Source organism: Pyxicephalus adspersus, chromosome 12, assembly GCF_032062135.1.
Source record: "Pyxicephalus adspersus chromosome 12, UCB_Pads_2.0, whole genome shotgun sequence".
In the NCBI taxonomy this organism is placed as follows: Eukaryota; Metazoa; Chordata; class Amphibia; order Anura; family Pyxicephalidae; genus Pyxicephalus; species Pyxicephalus adspersus.
Window position 1 is genome coordinate 5,582,889 of NC_092869.1, and position 19,799 is coordinate 5,602,687.

At 38.8% G+C, this 19,799-nt stretch overlaps 1 protein-coding gene and 1 long non-coding RNA gene across 2 annotated transcripts; both read right to left on the minus strand.

Annotated features, from left to right (window-relative positions):
• Positions 1-445: 445 nt before the first annotated feature.
• On the minus strand, positions 446-3,568 carry LOC140341888 (uncharacterized). Its single transcript, XR_011922958.1, has 3 exons — positions 3,419-3,568; positions 2,304-2,620; positions 446-622 (listed from the first exon to the last, which is right to left on the minus strand). It is a non-coding gene; the product is annotated as an uncharacterized lncRNA (long non-coding RNA).
• Positions 3,569-6,945: 3,377 nt separating this feature from the next.
• Positions 6,946-16,576, minus strand: LOC140341883 (Fc receptor-like protein 3). The gene is made up of 6 exons (XM_072427811.1): positions 15,522-16,576; positions 13,403-13,657; positions 10,864-11,145; positions 10,098-10,379; positions 7,943-8,221; positions 6,946-7,768 (listed from the first exon to the last, which is right to left on the minus strand). Exons 1-6 carry the CDS (start codon positions 15,622-15,624, stop codon positions 7,584-7,586), a joined length of 1,386 nt encoding a protein of 461 aa, XP_072283912.1. The 5' UTR covers positions 15,625-16,576; the 3' UTR covers positions 6,946-7,583.
• Positions 16,577-19,799: the final 3,223 nt, after the last annotated feature.

Here is a 19,799-nt window from a genome sequence, read left to right on the forward strand (position 1 = left end):
AATATATACATTAATATAATGCAACAGTTTTTGATTTGAAAAGTTAAAATGGACCTCACAGTGAGGGATGATGTAACCTCCAATCTGATCTGGTTTAAAAAAAAATACATCTTGCCTGGTTGGTGTTCTGATCCTCTACTTTTTTTATTTTCTGAATCACTGACCTAGAATAAATTTGCAGCTCCGGCATTCAGCTAATGTCCACGTAACTTGTGCGATCAGCTTCACATCCAGCCTATTAGCAACCTTTAAAGTGAGTTCAGTAATGGCAGCTTCTATAATATACAGGTCCTCTTTAAAACTGATGTCATATATTGTTATCCCTACAATAAAGAATATTTGTCAGATCTTTGACCAATCCTCCCCCAAAAATTGCCAATTTGTAATAAAATAAAGAAAACAGATGGGTTGAATTTGTATTTTGTAATAGGAAAGAATAGAGAGAGAGGAATCATTCACCGCTTCATTTCATGTAATCACAGCCCAGCAATGAAAGGTCTTCGGTCTCCAGCTCTCCCGGGTCCGTTCTTCTGAGCCATCATGTAATGGGAGACCAGTCCGAATGTCATGAATACAACTAAAACAGATAATGCCAGGCGGATTGCATTCAGTGTTGTATAATCTGTAAGACAATGGCACGCTTTGCATAAAAAATTGCAAGGAAATAGAGACTATGGGTAACACTTTGCATTAAATTTATGTTTTTATTGTATATTTGTACTATTTTATTTCAAATGGAATTTACAATTTTGTTTTTCCTTATTAATATTTTATAATATGGTAATGAAGTATATTGACCTAATACGTATATATATATGTAACTAATACGTATCCTGTATGTATTATGTATGGCACCCCTTACCTTGGATACCTGGCTTGGGAATATTTATTATGTCTAAAAGCGGTACATTGTCTTTACATTGTAGGCCTGTAATTCTTAGGCATAATTCATCAAATCATGTCCAATATTTAATAAATGGAATAATAAACTTTAAATAAGCAACATAAAAATCTGTCCAAACAAGGATGCATAAATAAATCAAAAATACTCAAAACTCTAATATAACTGTACAGTAGCATATATATATATATACATATATATATATATATATATATAATGTATAATATATATAATATAATGATTACTTTGTTTTTGGACTCCATACAGTTATTTTTATTGACTCCAATACAAAATAATTTGAAATTCTCACCACGCTCCCGCACGCACCGTCGTCACCGGGAACTCCCAGGGAACGTCAGTACAATCGCTGGGGGACAGATCGAAGGAAAAGGACATGGTCATACGATGGGATCGGATGGGCAGGACTCTGGAGGGCACCGGTGGGACCAGGTAAGTCTTTATTTTTTTAGCTCCCCCAAGTGTGGCTCGGTGTTACCGCTATCAGCTGTTTATTTTTACCGCGAGCCACACTCAGGGTTACTGCTCAGAAGGTTAAAGCTCTCTAAGACTGAGAAGATAGACTATCATGGGAGAACCTGGGTGATTCAGCAAACCTGGTCCAGGATTGAAAATATTTGCCAAAAAAAAAACCAAATGATTTTAACAAATCTATTCCAAGTTTGCTGGATCACTCATGTTCGCCTATGATAGTATATCTTCTCCAGTCTTCTCTAAGCCTTAATAAATCAGGTTCATTGAGTCCAATTTGAATTTTACATGTATGGATCTTTTTAGACATTCCTAATCAGGTATAATACCTCAGTGGCAGATGCAGCCAACAGTGGGCCCCTGTGCGGAACTAAATGTGCAGAACTGACTCACCTTACCACAGCAAAGCAAAAGTCTGCAAACTTTAAAAGTCCTTAAAGGAAGAAGTGCGGAGGTTGCTGGGAACGTTTGCCCAGCGCCAAGGGATGTATAGCATAGGGCCGTGCAGTCTGCTGTTGGGGCCCCTGTTGGCTGAGATGTGTCTGGGGCCCCTGTGAAGTGGCACGCTGCTGTGCCACCCTGTGCTACATTAGCATTTCCCGGCTGGGAAAACGGTGCATCATCATATACTTTGGGATTGTTTTGGGGGGTGACATACATGAAAAGCAATTATGATATCCACACTTATGTGTTGTGTTGGTGGTTTGGGATGCCATTCATTAATAATTGCACCTCAAACACACTAAAAAATCTGCAGCATGAATTCTATTTTCATTCTCTATGCTGTATTTGGCAGCCAATTCATATCAATCTTTGCATTTTTAGTAAACACATTGTATTCCCATAGTGCCTTTATTTTATCTCATAGTACTTAATGCAATTATAATTTTTTTTAATGAAAGCAGTAACTTACCATAAATGAGGAGCCGATATCTCTGCATGCATTTCCCTGATGTATATCTTTGTATCAGAGCTCCGTAGTTACCATTAACTCGTTCAGTTACCTTCATTATAACTAGGGATCCATCGGCTGCAGGTTTCAGCCGTCTAGAATATTGATAATCCTTATTCATAATATGTTGGGCTTCGTTAATGCAAATTGCTTTTCATTATCTCCAATCACCCAGGTAATGGTAAAGATGTCGGCGTAATCAACTGGTAGAGTGACGTTTCCTCCAGGTATACCAATTACACGTCTTCTCATTCCACACGGCTCAACACTGAGCACAGCTAAAGGGATAACAACTAGATTTAGATACAACATGGACAGATTAATCAAAGCAAAGATTTCTAGAGATCAGACATCTTCATCAACCTAAGGTAAGTGGGCACCAGATGCCCAAACCCTGTGCCTATGTGGTTTGTTCCCCATTGGCATTCTGCAATACTAAATCACCAGCTTAGATGCTGACATTTCCTGCTGTAGGAAAGATTCATAAAATGGCAACTTTATTATTACTTTCTATACCTTTTTTTTAGAACACCAACTTTTTGTAATATTTGGATAAAGTGGTGCAATATTTAAGGGTTTTACTGCTACAGAAATATGGTGGTGAGGTGCTGGACTTTATTGTTAGTGTTCTAAAACTATTGGATTTTATGCCAACACGTTTCAAGGTTTTAAAGCTCTCTTCATCAAGGCTACAAGAAAAGCAAAAAATACAGCAGGCATTATGTATATAAAAAACGTTAGTATAGTAAAATAAAGATATGTATGCAATGTAAGTATTATATATGTTGGAAAAATTATATAAATAGAGAATGTTTTAGAATTTACACTTAGGTAACTGTGTGATAAAATCATAATACATTCTTATTAGAACATTGAAAGAACAGAAATGTAATGGTGCCAAATAAACAGGCACCCCAATCTGGTGTTGGGTTCCCCCATGGACTCCATGGTTCCCGGTTGCAGACACATGTTTTTCTCATCCTCACTGTAAAACAGCCAATTCTTCCCTAGGACAATGTAATAGGTCATTAGAATGATCCTAGGAGGTCATTATGGAATAATTATTGATCACTCACCTGCTGGAAGGTACAGAAAAATCAAAAAGTATGACAAGAGATTTTCCATCTTCCGATGGCTGGTAGAGGTAAGCTTCTCTTGTTTACCAGGTGAAGGTTTTAACGGTCTATAGCAAATCTATAAAACAAGATTGATAGACCAGATTCTAAGTCCAGAAAACTTGAGTTTTGTGCAAAGAATGGAAAACAAGAACCAAACTGCAGTTGGAGGTCAGATGATTCTGTATCTGGGTCATTTCCCATCCAGTTTACAACATTAAGAGCTCAGACTAAGGAACTTACCACAGATAGGTGACACCAATAACGAGAGGAAAGGAAATGGTCAGCTTGGTGGTTAGCACTTACCAGATGGCATTTTCAGAAATGTGTTGCTGGGAAAGTATTCTTGAAGTCAGAGGCAAATGTGATCTCTCTCTTTCCCCACAAGTGTAAAATGCAGAATTTAGTAAAAAAAAAAAACAAACAGGTTTCATTTTTAGGGAAGCTTTAACCAAACATGCTAAATAAATATACATTTATTTATTACATTTATTATACATTTAGAAACTGATGTACGCTATGTGAACTGCTATATCTGCAATGTACCCAAACCCTTCAATTAAATAAGCATTTGGTCTTGTAGTGACAAATACATGAAAGTTTTTGTTTAGGAACATCCAACTTCAATCATTGAGGGCCAGCATTTTCTGACTGTTTGTAAACCCCACCTGGCTAAATTGAGAACTTGATCTGGATAACCTAGTTGGCCAAAAGTATGAATGGGTCACACTTGAGTTGGACAAGTGGGTGTAATTATTCACCCCCTCCATCATTCCTTCCCTCAGGGAGCCCCAAATCTTTATTATATATTATTATATACTAATAAATACTAGTATAGTTTATACTATTTTTATTGAAGATTTTTCAAATATTTTACAATGTACAAACGTAAAACATAGAGGATAGTTCCAAAAAAGGTAAAGAGAAACATAAATACCAATAGACATCCACTCTGTAATGCGCCTGGGCACACAAACCACAGCCAACTCCAAAAGTCCTTTAATCGAGTTTTATTGTAGTCATAAAACAAGACAGGGTATTTACAGAAATCAAGTCCGATAAGCGTAGTACAGGAGGGTAAGCCAAAGGCAGGTCAGGAACAGTCCGAGGTCAGGGCAGGCAGCAGACAAGAGAGGTCACAAACAATACGAGGTCAGGACAGGCAGAGTTCGGGCAAGAGTCAGGTATCAGACCAGGTCGCTATTAAAATGACAATTAGAGAAACGTTAACCAAGACAAAGAACGCACCTGAACACACTGTGTACACAGAGGCTTATAGCGGGCAATGGTGTTCAGGACAGGTTCTCCTTAAATGGCCAGGGTGACTAATGACCTTGCGCCACCTGGCGCCATTTGATTGGAGAGTACCTGAATCCTGATTGGCCGCAGGGAATTCAAACTAACTATGTCCCGCCCCGCGGCAAGGCAGCCGAGTGCCACGCCCTCGGGGGGTACAAGCGGCACGCGCACCTCTTCCCACAGCACCCCTGGGACGTGCCCTACTTTGCACATCCAAAGGAGCGCTGAGAGCAGGACTCTCTGTAATCATGTCCATAGAAATGCAAGGGATGCCGCCTGGCCAGACGGATCCCTCCGCCTGCAGAGAGAAACATGCTGGGAGCAGAGCAGCAGCCTCGGCCATGTTGCCTGCTGCAGCGGCGTCTCCCTCTGCGGCTGGGATCCCCAGGGACGCTGCGGGCTCGCAGGACGGGTAAGTTCCTTACACACTTCTTATTATGTAAACCAATTAGGAGCATGGCTGGAAATGTTCTGAGGTCCACCAAATATTCCAGTGGTTGTTGCGATGTTGTATATTATACCACCTACATCACATAGTTTTTAGACCTTAAGTCTAGAAGGTGACCCATTGGTACTGGTCCAATGAACCCTAATATCCTATATGAGTAAACGAACCATAAGATGCAGTATGTAAATGTGTATGGTAGAATAAACAACCAAACCCATATTCAAAGAACTTTTTTAGATTCAAAAATCCGTTTTGTAGGTGCTTCTAAAATTACTCCAGCCCTTATAGAGGAGATATCTGGATTCAAGGTCTTTAGGTAGAAGGTCCAAACATCTTATCAACGAAAGTATATAGAAGATATACGAAAGACCTAGTAAGATAAAGAAATGAAGCCTGGTAGTGAAGAGAAGAGTTGCACAGAAACATAACAGAGTGAGAGAATGTACGATGTGTTGAAAAAAACCTCTACGCTCCATTTTATAACGGGTAATGTTGGTCCCATACGGACCAAATCTCTAGGTGTTTTTCCAGCCAGTTATGTATTTGGGTCAATAAAACAATAAATCCATCTGCCTAATATCTTGTATTCCAATATTTAAATTGAAGGGGGTGTCACTGACTTCCTTTTGAAAGTATTCAAACATTGTGCCACTGTCAGCACATGGACAACCAGTTTGGATTGCATTTTATATATATCTTAATAAATATATTATCAGATCCCCCCGAATTTGGGTTGCTAGCAACTTAGACAAAAGCTAGTCAACTATTCCCCAAAATTGGGTTATCCATGGACATAACCACAGAATATGGAATAGGGAACCAATAGCATGTCCGCATCGCCAGCAAAAGTTTCTCACTGTAGGATGTATACATGTCATTTATCTTTGTTGTAGTACCAGTGTGTCATAGTCTTATAAATATTTTCCCGATATAACGTGCACCAAGAGCTCTTAGGAGCCTGGTCCCGAATAATCTTCCAAAGTTCTAACGGGATGGTTCTCCCTAATGCCGTTTTCCATTTGCACATTTATCCCCCCTACTAGTACCCTATAAATATCTAATATTAAAGAGGAACTATATTCAAAAACAAAAACACACGTACCTTCAATCCCACAGGGCAGTCCAATCCCTCCAGGGATGTCCTGCATCTGGTCCCGCATCGTCCTGGCTTCCGTCCCGGAGCGGGCGCTTTGGGCTCTGCCATCTCTCATCTTCTCTTCCTGGTTCTTCATCCTACGTCACCTGACCCAGGCGCGAGATCAGGTGATGTAGGATGAAAAAAAAATTTGCGCATGCGTGATATGGGCAAATTTTTCTCTTTCAGCAAAAAGGCTCCTTCTGCAACTCGGGCATGCGTTGAAGGAGACATAGGTATTGCGTTGGCATAGGTATTCCAGGAGGATCTGCGCTCCCATTCATTCCGCCTAGGTGGCCGGGAATTAGAGAGGGGTGCTGCACCGTTATTTTTTTAAAAAAAGGGTGTTGCAAACAGAATTCTCTTTAAGAGAACGCTTTAAGCCTGGCCTACCTATCACAGTTTTCATGTCTGGATTTATTTGTCCCTTGGCTCCCTTAGCTAACTGTCCCTCTAATTTCCTAGTCAGTGGTTCCAAGGGCCTGGATAGTGGATTTAGGCGAGATTTAATATTCAATCTATATACAGTATTTCATTGGCATTATCCCTGAGTAGATAGAAATCAAAAAAGAACAAGAAAAATAATAAACTTTATTGTCATTTTACAGTGAGAAAAAAAATAATACAAATACAAACCTCGCAATACAAAATTAAATAATAAAAACCTAAATGCATGATAAAATAACAAAGGACACACTGTTACCCCAAATGAATTTATAAAGATCATGAAGAGTTGACATTAACTGGTTAGACCCACCAAATACTTTTATTTTCTACCCCTATGATATATAGGCTGGATGAAAGAAAACACAAAAATAAAACACGTTTGATAGGTAAAAGTTGCAAATTCATAGAGATCTATACATCAGACCAAAAGGAAGGACAAGTGAGGCAGACAGAGGGATAGGTGGTTCGAGAATATGGACAATGGAGAGCTATTAATGATTGTATTGTGACATCATATAACAAGGTTCTGGATATTATAATATATCTGTATACATTCGGCTCTCATGACTCCATGTTGTCCATGTGCTTATTACTGACGTTCTAGGTTCCGTTTTGAAGGTCTCAGTGAACATGGACATTGTAGATTACTTGCTTGGTTGGATGTTTTTTTCTTTTGTTTTTTTTTGTTTTTTGTTTTTTTACCACATTGCAAAAAATCCTGCAGACTTATCTTCACTCTGCTTAATGGTAGGTACATGTTGTGGACCTGAACATTGGATCTATTATTTGATTTTATGCTAACACTTTGCATGTAAGCCTTGATGCTTTTTCACTTGTTTTTGTATTTTGTGAGCCTTCTTCATATTTGATGGTCTCTCCTTTTTTACTCCACATTGCAGTGTGATGACTATCATTATCAATACAAATCCACACAGTATTAATCTTATAATATTAGAAAATGTTAAATCCACAGACTTTTCACCTGAAACAAGCAGAAAAGGTGAAACTTATTATTATAATATGTTTGAGATATTATGTGCTGAGATATTACATCTTACCAAGCCTAACCCTTCCCTTCTATATCCAAAATGAAAAAGGTATTACCTACCTCTGTAACATATTATATATAAACTTATAATTATTTTATCATGAATACCTTTTATCTGAATGAAAACAGCAGCACTCTTCTTTACAAGTCTGACTGAAGCTCCGGCTTCACAGGAATAATTCCCAGAATCCTCCAGCTGAGCGAATTGGACTCCATATTGGTTAGATAAGCTGAATTCCTGAATGTTCTGTCCATCTCTGTAGAATGCAAACTGCACTTGTGTTCTCTGTGTGAGGAGACTGAGATTTGTGTCACACGTCAGGATCATGTTGTCACCAACCGTAACAGGATCAGGGATTACTGTGATGCTTGGATTTTTGAATGCCTCTGCAAATAAACACAAGAGTCAATTGTAACAAGGATCCATTGCTAGAAACGTTATCTGGAGTCAGCCCTTAGGACCTGATTATTATTATTATTATTATTATTATTAACCACCTGGGCGTTACACTGATGTCTAGATTTCTGTATTAAAAGCGTTACACTGTTTTTCATGAAATTTGTTTTTTAAATTGTAGAGCTGTAACCTACAGAAATATGTCCGAACAGGGTTCTAGTAGATATCATGAATATAAAAAATGTTTGAAACACACACTCATGTAAAAAAAAGCTTAAACAAGAATACATAAATAAATCAAAAATACTGAAAATGTGATAATTCGGTATATTTTTCTAAAACACCTGCCTAGTGTCCAACAGTCCAACGTCACATACCTATAGACAAAACCACACAAATATATTTTGTATTATTTTGTATTGGATTGGATACAGGACTTTGTATTCAATCCAATACAAAATATTTGAATTTCCCGCTACGACCCCCATCGACGGGCGCACGCACGGACATCATCAGGAATCGCCGAGGGGCGTGTACGCGAACGCCGGGTATTCTAATTCTTTCCAAACTTCCATGCAAAAAGTGTTAAATTTTTGGCATGGAAATTTATTTTAGATTGTAGGCTATAATTCACTGAATTACTCAATAATTACTTATAATTCACTGAATTACAACGAATTACCGCATAAATCACCGAAATATGTCCAAAATTTTATAAATTTAATAATAAAAACTTTTTTATAAAACATAAAAAAAAAAACTTTAAAAAAAATAGTGTATAATGTAATGTACCTGTACAGTAGCTTATATAATATATATAATACAATTATATATATATTATATAAAGATTTCTTTGTATTGGACTCAATACAGCTTTTTTGTATTGAGTTCAATGCAAAGTTATTTAAATTTCCCACCCCGCCTCCCGCACCGTCGCATGCACCGACATCACCGGGAAACCCCGGAGATCGTCACTGCAGTCGCCGGGAGAAGACAGAAGAGGAAGGACGTGTCCGGAGGAGCTGCGGGGACCGGGGTAAGTATATTCTTACAATTGTAATCCGATTGTCATACAATGTATGACAATCGGATTGCAATATAATGTTTGTTTACCCACCTGAGAAAAGTTCGGGTTTAACACTTTTTGCAAGTGTTTTTACCCCGAACCAAGGTCGAGTTAAACGGCCGGGTGGTTAATAAACAGGATTTATATAGCGCAAACATATTACGCAGCGCTGTACAATAAATAGACGTTGCAAATGACAGACAGATACAGACAATGACACAGGAGGAGGAGAGGACTTTAGAAGACAGAAGAAGACTGAAACCCACTAAAGCTACATACACACTTCCAATGGTTCTTGCCCGATAATCGGCTCAGGGCCGATATTGTACGAGAATCTGAAGTGTGTACAGTGTGTGTAGTTCATGGTCCGAGCGACTGTCCTGGTGGATTCACGGATGACACAAGTGAAGAGGGAGAGAGCACAGCGGGGTGCCGCTCCATCGTTCTCCCCTCTCCATAGAGCCGAATGGTGCTGTATGTACAGCACTTGTTCATGCATCGTGCAGTCCTTTCCATCGAAAGATCCTTTCCATCGACTATTATTGCACGTGTGTATGCGGCTTTGGACCTGATCCCACTAGAATGTGTGATGGGTCCTTGAAAACACATTTGCACGGCCGTTCACATTGGCACATGTTACATTAGGGCCCTTTATGTGAATGGGTTCACTGGTAAGGTCCGTTTGTGAATCCAACACATGTGATCTATATTGGCTTACATTACAATGGCGGCTTACATTACCAACAGTCCCAGTGTTTAACCTCCATTTCCTCCACTTAGCCATTCACACTGCTGCTCACCTTGTATATGGACAATGATTTCTTTACTCCTCACAACTACACTTCCTGACGGAGTTATCACTTCACAGGAATATTTCCCAGAATCCTCCAGATGAACGGACCGGACTCCATATTGATCAGAAAAACCAAACCTCTGAACATTTCGTCCATCTCTATAGAAAGCAAACTTCAGATCTGCTGTGTGATTGTATGAAGCAGGGACCATGGCACAGGTTAGAGTCATGTGATCGCCTTCTACCAATTCACTTAAATTGGTCTTTAATACTATATAGAAGATCGGATCTAGAAAGGAGGAGGATGACCATTATTTGTGTACAGAGCAAGATCTGAAATTCTAATAGACTACTACAACCCTCTGTCAGATATGGGGAAGGGTTTCGAGAGACGTGTAGTTGAACCCCATTCAGAATATAAATAGAAATGGGTCAAGTTTCCTATTCTGTTTCCATATAACGTAGATTTCGTTTATAGGATGCTAGGCTACTGAAAAAGTTTGGCAGCACTGAAAATAAAAAATAAACGAATATAATAATAACTTACCATATTACAACAATTAAAAAAAACAAATTTACATTTTATATAAATATAAAACTAATACAAAAGTAACAACATCAATGAATAAACTACACCATATAGTAAAATAAATAAAAGACTATAATAAGAACATTATCTTTGGGAAAAGTTATATTAACTTGTTAAACCAACCAGGATGCTGATAGTTTAAACATTTTCCTAGAATTTGTTTAAATTTTATTCTAGACATCACCTTGTATGTGGATGAATAATTCTTCACTTTTCTTACTGACAATGCTGGCTGGAGCTCTCACTTTACAGTAATAATTCCCAGAATCCTCCAGTTCAGTGGCCAGGACCACATATTGATCAGAGGAACTAAACCTCTGGATGTTCTGTCCCTCTTTGTAGAATGCAAATTGCAGTTCCATCCTTTGTCTATGCCAGCTTAGTTTGGTGTCGCATAGAAGGGTCATGTGATCTCCTGCCGTCACTGGGTTTGGGATTATTGTAAGTTCTGGTTTCAAGAAAAGTTCTGAAAAGAAATGTGAGTTGAAGTTCTGTTATAATTGTATTAATATATTCATTCACATTGGTGTCTTTCTTTATGATAAGAAAGCTTAATTTGCAAATATTACATAAACATGACAATGGCATTTACTCTAATAAAATTAAAAAGGTTAAAAAATATATAAATATAAATAAATAAATAAATATATATATATATATATATATATATATATATATATATACTATATGATGCACCTGCACAGTAGGATGGATGTAATTCTTTCAACTGCCTCCAACAGCAACATAGTTCAGTGGTCGCCAACCTTTTCGGCCCCGCAGACCACTAAAATTACCGGCTCCTGACCGTGCATGCGCCATCATCATTGTGACATAACCCCGCCAACTCTCCCGTCACAGATCTAACTCTGCCATGGGAAAGAGGGTTGAGTCCAGAGACCGCCCACTTTCGTGAGCCCAGGATCTGTACGGGGCGCGTGTTCCACGGCTCTGGCTGGTACGCCACACTAGTGGGGTCCTTCTGCTGACCCTGTTTGGCACTGCAGAGCCACCAAAATTTTCTTGCGGTCCTCCGGTTGGCAACCGCTGACATAGAGTACAATTGTATGTAATTGTAATTCCCTGAATGGCCAATGTGTTTCTCCCTAGTAATGATATTACTACAGTGACCCCCAAACAAGGTGTTTGGAGTTGTTCTGCTCTTGATTTCAAGCCTTACAAAGTTTGTTTTAATTATTTAAAAGAACAAACAAAGCACAGTTCATAACATTTTTAAAAGTAAAGTACTTTATATATCAGTCAGAAAGAATATAGTTATTGGCTGGTGAATTGACAAAGCTTTATAAATTGACGAAATTTACGGAAACATTGGCTTCATCAGACTTTTCAGACTGGATGTTTCCGTGCATGTGTTACTTTTGAGAAGTTTCAGCAATTCACGTCCAAATTCCTCATCTTTTCTGGCCAACATACAAAGAACCTTAAAAATGTTATAAACTAGTTTTTTTTTGTTTTTTAAGAAATTAAACTTTGCCTCGCCCTCTGGATCACACCAACTGTTTGCTGCGACACTTGGAAAGCACCACTGCTTCCGTCTTTGTCCCTTTTTACACTTTCAAATGTTTGCAGGTTCTCTCCTTATTACACAGATTGAGATTGAAAAATCTCAGGAAGGTGCTCTTTCAATTGGCTGTACCAACAACTCCCCAAATATATAAAGAAATGGGCCAAACTTTTTCTGCTGGCGGCTCGCTTAACATTGGCTAAAGCTTAGAATAAGGATAATATTCCTAGGGATCCCTTAACTTTAAGATTGAATTGGATTATGGTCAATGACAAACTGACACACTATTTTGATTTTTTATGGGAAACCTGGCAAACGTACAATGGCTCCTAAATGGTTTTAGTTTTTTATTAACAGATCTTCTGGATATGTAAGGCTGTGTACACACGTGCAATTCTTGTCGTTGGAAAGGATCTTTCACGATCCTTTCCAACGACAAAGGACTACACGATGCATGAACAGTGCTGTACATACAGCACCGTTCTGCTCTATGGAGAGGGGAGCATTAGTATCGCTCGCTCGTCGTTCATTGTCCGTGGATCCGCCAGGACGGACGAACGATGCCGACTGTACACACGCCAGATTCTCACCCGATATCAGGCCGATGCCGATTATCGGGCAAGAAAAATTTCACGTGTGTACGCAGCTTAAGTCTCCCCATTTCCCTTTTTATTTCCCCTACTGTTTTTTTTATCCTTTCTGTTTTTTGATGTTATTATTTTCCTGTTTTTATTTCATTTTTGTTATAGTTTTGTTGTCTAAAAACATTTGATTTGTGTTCCATCCAATTGCCTGATAAGGGCGATTTCTGTATTGCTTGTCTTGTTATATGTTCTTTTTTTGGTAGTTTGTTTACTCTTTTTCGGAAATTGTTAAAACTTCAATAAAAAGATTGAAATACAAATGTTGAGAGGTTTATCAGCCCCTATTATTATAATTTTCTTCTTGATCCAGTTTGGTCTATGGGAGAGTCTTGCAAAGTATCAAAACTAAAAATTTGTATTATTTTCCCAAGGTGTTAAAAAGTGGCCCATGGAACAATTATGTGATTGTGACCATCTCTGGGCTCAACCAAGACCTGATCAGGGATTCACCAAAACACATTGTCTTAACCTACTGTTGGACTGGAGTGCCACTATATCTTGTCGTTCTAAGTGATTACCCCGGAGATCTATAAAGAATATATTGCCAGTGCCGGTACCTCTGACGGAAATAAAAGTTTCATCTGAATGCTGGTGGTACATGCCAAAATGAAGAACTTCTTTGGTACATCGGTAATTCCCGGTCTTTTGTACATTTTTAATATGGTATTCATCAACATAACTCCAATCTTGAATGACGGCATTGTCTTTGTAGAATATGGTCTGTCCCACGTTGTATCCGGGATAATGGCGACACCTTAAAGTTATGTTATCTCCTTCATGAACATAGTGAGGAGCCTGCAGGTTCGCCCAGCCTGAAACATACACAAGGGAGGTCTGTGATAATTATATAGGTTAAAAAAAAGGCTCCACATTGGGGACCAATTGCTTGGGTAATGAATGAACATACTGGAAAATCTGCAAGTCTCAGATTGAAACCAATAAGCTGACCCAGAGGAAGGTAAAAAAAAAAAACTCTTCAACAATGAATCCAAGAGGGGAACAAATTCCTTCCTGAGCCCTCTGATAATTGGATATTCCCTAGACCAACAGGCTCTGGTGTTATTCCCTTTCAACTGAATACCCAATTATACTCTGTGCATCTAGAAATGCATCAAACTGTTTCCTAGAAAAATCTCTAGGAATGTGATAACTCTGTAAATCTGGTTCCAGTGTAGCTGAATATCTAAATACATTATCAATAGAAGTATCTAAAAATTTACAGCAAAATAAAACTGTTTTGTCTGAATCAGACTTCTCAGCCGCTCCATATTCATAGCCAAGGGGGTGATGCCCCTTTTATCTCATGTAGCTATGTAGTTTCCAGCATCACTTGGAGATGAGCATTAAAGTATTAATTAAAATCTTAGATTTTGGTATCTAGGTTTTATGTATTCCTAACAAGCATTAAAATAGTCAATTACCTATTTAGATGCAGGTACTGTAAACTAATTCAACCTCAACGTTTAAAACAAGGACTTCTGATGGTTTCTATCAGCTTACAGCATCTGCTGTTGGTTACATTAGAAAGCTCACAGCCATCCTTCCATGTCCCTTCCGCCAGAGAACAGGAAAGAGGAATTGTGTATTCAGTGCCTCTGCTGTGGGCTCTGAAGATGAATATTTCCACAATGCCTACACCTACTCTATTTTTCTTAATAATCAGCCCCTATATACAGCTTCATGGGTTCCTTGAATGCATGCAAGCGTGTGAAGGGGTCACTGTTAGTGTTGGTGTTCAAATTCAGGTTGTCCTTATATTGGACCCAAATATGGCTGTTTGAATTCGGATAGACCCGATCTGAAAAAAACGAGATTTGACGACAAAAATTCGAATAAAAAAAAAAATGTGTTAAAAAAATAAAAATTAAAAAACTTTTTTTTTTACAGTGACAAGATATCTGTTAAGCTACGTACACACGTCAAATTTTTCTTGCCCGATAATCGGCTTTGGGCGAATATCAGGCGAGAATCTGGTGAGAATCTGGCGTGTGTACAGCCCACGAGGTTCATCGTCCGTGGATCCGTCCCGATGAACGACGAGCAATCCTAATGCAAGGGCTCCCCTCTCCAGAGAACGGTGCTGTATGTACACCACTCGTTCATGCATCGTGCGGTTCTTATCGTTGTAAAGGATCATGTCTGCAATCATTGAGAAGAGTGTGCGATCCCCAGGTCAATACAGGGTAATTAACCTGTAGTGCCCCGGGGATCGTAGTGGAACTGCAGAGTTCATCTGCAGTACAGTTCCCACGGTCACATGACCGTGGGAACTTTGCGGTCACAGCTGTGACTGCAGGCAATCCCCGGGCACTAGAGGTTGAACGGGGAAGGGTTCCCCATTTATCACATCTAGTGCCTATATCTATATGAGAAACTCTATCCAAGAACACATACAACTAGTAAAAGGCTGCAAGAGCAATCTGAATGCTCTTGCAGCCCTTAATAGTCTCTAAAAATAACCCAAATTCTCCCACTATTGACTTCAATGGTGTTCGAATTTGGCATTCGATCACCCGAACAATATCTCACTATTCAATTAAATAGCTGTCAAATCGAATAGTGAGATATTCGACCAACACTAGTCAGCGTACAAGCTTTGGCAAGTTAGCTTTAAATGACACAAAGGAACCAGTTTGTAAAAGTAATAGAATATTAAGATGTCAGATATGAACTTACCGTCGCTGACATCCAGCCTAAGTGCGTCACTTCCATTTGTATATTTGCTCCAACAATGATAATTCCCACTGTCCATCTTTTTTGCATGAAGGATGGTGACCATTTTTCCTATCTGCACCCAGTTACCATTCCTATACCAGTAATATACCGCATCATCTTGGATGGTGGACTCCACATTACAGGTCAATGTTATATTCTCTTCTTCAAATATCTTGTTCACGTTGGGGGAGAAGGTCACCACCGGTCTTGCTGCGGCACCTAGAAAACCTGAGATACATCTCCAAATGCTAAAAATATTCAAAAGTAATTCCTCAATCTATTGAAACATTGATGTTGGCTAGCACTCCTGTCTTGCAACACTGAGGTCCCAGGTTTGAATTCTGTATCAGTATGAAGTTTGCATGTTCTCTATGTTTTTTTCTTTAAGGATAGGCACCGAATCTTATTGCCAAACATTGACATGTTCAGCTTTATTCACCTAAAGCCAAATGACCCGCAATTGCAACAGACCCAAAGTCATGCACCACGACTTGTCTTGTTCTATTATCTTATCCTATTTTTTTATCCTATCTTGGGGTCCTAAGTCTGAATTCTGTCCAAGACACTTTCTGCATGTTCTCTTTGTGTTTTTTAGGGTTTAGTCCTGAAAATGTCTGAAAATGAATTTTTAATTACATAAAAATTAGCGAATAAATGCAGAGTGGTGCACTACAAGAATAAGCAATGGTTTAAACTCTAATAGGAAAGGGCGGTGCTAAGCCTTGACTATGACTATAGCCTTAATATATAAGAACAAACAAGAAAGAAGGCTCTTTTTGAGGCACCCAGGTAAATTTTATGATTATATAGAAAAAAATAAACACTTTATTACATTTAAAATATCAATTAAAAGGGTTTACAATAACATAGTTACATGATTCCTACGTATAAAAACAGGTACTAAACGGTTGTTAGTTATTTAGAAAATAACATTGTTGATTTGTTTAGGAGGAGAGATGTTGAAGTGTTTTTAATCCCGACACGTTTCTCCCACAAAGGGCTTCATCAGGGGTTAATATAAACACTACTTTGGGGACTATAAAAGACAATACAACATTAAATTAGAGGCCACTCAGAATAGAAAATACATACTTTTGATAACAGTACATAATGGTCATGTACACAATGAGCCTTCTTTCTTGTTTTTTCCTATAATAACACACACACATGTATAACATACATAGGTCATAAGAATAATACAAGGATGATAAAGCAACCAATCACAGCAGATATTGAAAATAATGCAGTAACTCCAAAAGTGTTACTGAAATCTGATTTCAGGAAGCATCCCAAAGTGTGAACAGATCAGAGACCCCAAGGTATAGCTGTGCCAATAAAAATAAAAGAATCCCATAATCACTGGCACAGACTAATATAAAATGGATTCTGTTGCTTAAGAATAAAATCTGAAAACTAGTCCTGCAAAAGTTGGTGATGAGTCCTAACTTTAATGACTTTGGCAGCTATGGCAGCTATAGAATCTTCTGCAAATTTGCACAAGATTAATGGGCAGCTAGATCTGATGAAAAGCCAATACCTTGGCTGTCATGATAATCCAAAGGCTTCAGTACTAAAGGTGCGTATACACTTCCAATTTTTATCGTTCCAATCGAACGACGAACGATCGATTGGGCAAAAAATCGTTCGTAAAAAAGTAACCAACGACGCCGACGAACGAGGAAAGTCGCTGGAAACGAACGACCGGACCGGCGGATCGGATTGGACGACGATCGTTGAACATCGTTCGTGTGTACGGTCGTTCGTTGATCGTCCATGGGCTGAGCATGCGTAATGAACGAACGTTCGTTCACTTTCCTGTCGTGCACATAGTTCCTCTATCGCTCAAACGATCGTATCTATTGTGTGTACAATATCTACGAACGATCGTGTCGTTATCTCTATGTGCAGGATCGGTGCTATACGATCGTTCGTCGTTCGTTTTCCAACGATAATGATTGGAAGTGTGTACGTAGCTTAAGTGACTGTCCAGAGATAAGAATGATTCCACCTTACTGCCTGTCTATAAATGATTTAGCCAGTAAGTCCGTATTGTATGCAGTTTTGTCATCGGCAGCCCTTATGTATTGTACAGCGCTGCGTCATATGTTGGCACTTATACACAATATTTTTAATAATACTGTAGAATAAATGCAAATCTAGTATAACAATGCCAACAATTTTGTTTTTTTCAGCTTGTTTTGAACTGTTTGTGGAATGAAGACTCACCCAGGATTCCCAGTACAGATGCTGCAAAAAGAAGAAAAATCTTAATGTTATACGTGCTGATAAAACAGCAAAATATGTGAATTATTTGAGCATAGAAAACAGATGAAAAATGACGAGTTACAATCTACCCGGTCAGTACAGAAATTACTAAAAAAAACACAATTAAAAAACGATCCTTTCTATAGAAAAAGCAAAGGTATAATACAAGCCTAAAACCTGCGTTCAGTAATAAAACAATAATAATTAATAATTAATAAAAAATAATTATATATATATTTGAATGCCAGACTTACAGGCTAGGAACATGAATGCTTTCACAGACTGGTCCATAGCAGATTTGTTAGAAGATGGACTGGTCCTAAAGCATTTCAGCTAATGTAGAACATTTACCTCTTCCTGTTTGAAAAGTACTTTGTGTATTTAGGGGAAACCACAGAGGCCAGACCAGACGACCTTATTTTTGAAGGGTGCCAAAATGTTCGGTTAATGTAATAGAACATTACACATCTAAATAAATATCATTTCCTGAAATGTATCATTCTCAACACACTTTAGATTATATAAAAGTGACATAAACATTTTAGAATAGCTGAAATTAAATGAAAAGAAGTTCCTAGCAAGTGAAAAGCCTTTAAAGTCTGAAGTCTCTCTGTTCCTGTAATGCGGTCAAGCGTCATGTACAATAGTTAATTTATGTTTCCACTCTGAGCACAGCAGATAGGGTTAAAAGTTTCTTGCACTCTCTTTGTAGACAGTTTTTCTGAATTGACCCCAATGTTTGGGTTGATTCTGTGGCTGAGATTGTTTGAATGTCATTGAACTGGGGGAAAAATTCTGAGGTACAGTGCATTCGGATGTGTAAACCTCAGCCAATCACAGCGTACGGCTCAGCCAATCCAGGCAGTGGTCATTGGCAGCCTACTACTAGAAAAGCTTAAAGTTTACCTAAACTCAGAAATTTCACTTGACATAAAAGGGTAGTTTGTTTGTTTTTTAAGTGCAAAACCCTTTAAAAAAAAAAAAAAAGAGGGTGCAGCACCACCCCCTAATTAGGCGGTCTAGGCGATCCAGAATGAATGGAAGCGCAAAACCTCCCGGGATCCAAGCATCTCGGGCATGAGCAGAAAGTGCCTTTTTGTGCAAAAAGAAAATTTGCCGATTTCACACATGCATGGGCAAGTTTGGTTTCCATCCTACGTCACCCGATCTTGCGCCTGGGTCGGGTGATGTAGGAGGAAGAACGAGGAAGAAAAGAAGAAGAAGGCGCCGCCCGGCGCGCCGGCTCGGGGACAGATGCTAGGATGACGCGGGACTCGACATAAGACACCTCCAGATGGATCAGACTGCCCTTCAGGATTAAAGGTAAGTGTATTTTTTTTTAGCCAGTTTTCAGTTTAGTTCCTCTTTAAGGTATCATTGACAGTTATGGCTTAATTAAAGCACCTAAGGCTAGACACAATTGGCCGGATTTATTAAAGCTCTCCAAAACTGGAGAAGATAGACTGCCATGGGAGAACCTGGATAATTCCAAAAATCTGGAATAGATTTCTTGAAATGAATTTGTTATTAGTTGGCAAATGTTTTTAATCCTGGACCAGATCCATGTGCTGGATCACCAGAGCTCTCCCATGATAGTTTATCTTATCCAGTCTTGGAAAGTTTGAATAAATCAGGCCATATATCTGTCAATGATGGGTATAGCATAAGGTGAAAGCAATCCAGCTGCCAGACAATGATAAGTACAATGTACAACGTATTTGCCATTGCTCTCGGAGATGTTGGGCTCTATCCACTCTGGAGGAAATCTGGCCTCAGCGCTGACCTCATGGACTACAAAGCTTCAAAGCTTTAACACAGAGCTCACTGTCACCAAGCAAAATTATTTCTCTGCTGTTATTTCCTCTCAAGCTTCCAACCCACGCAACCTCTTCTCTACATTTGACTCCCTCCTAAACCCCACACCTGCTCCCCCCACAACATCCTTCTCTGCCCAAGACATTGCCACCTACTTTA

Bases quoted from the DNA above. Each gene is read 5' to 3' on its own strand.
- LOC140341883 (XM_072427811.1), bottom strand. From the start codon at position 15,624: ATGGTCACCATCCTTCATGCAAAAAAGATGGACAGTGGGAATTATCAT. The intron at 11,146-13,402 runs GTACCGGCACTG...ATTTCTTTTCAG, and splicing joins AACTTTTATTTCCGTCAGAG to AACTTTTCTTGAAACCAGAA. The intron at 7,769-7,942 runs GTATTCATGATA...TGCTTGTTTCAG, and splicing joins TGTTTTCATTCAGATAAAAG to GTGAAAAGTCTGTGGATTTA.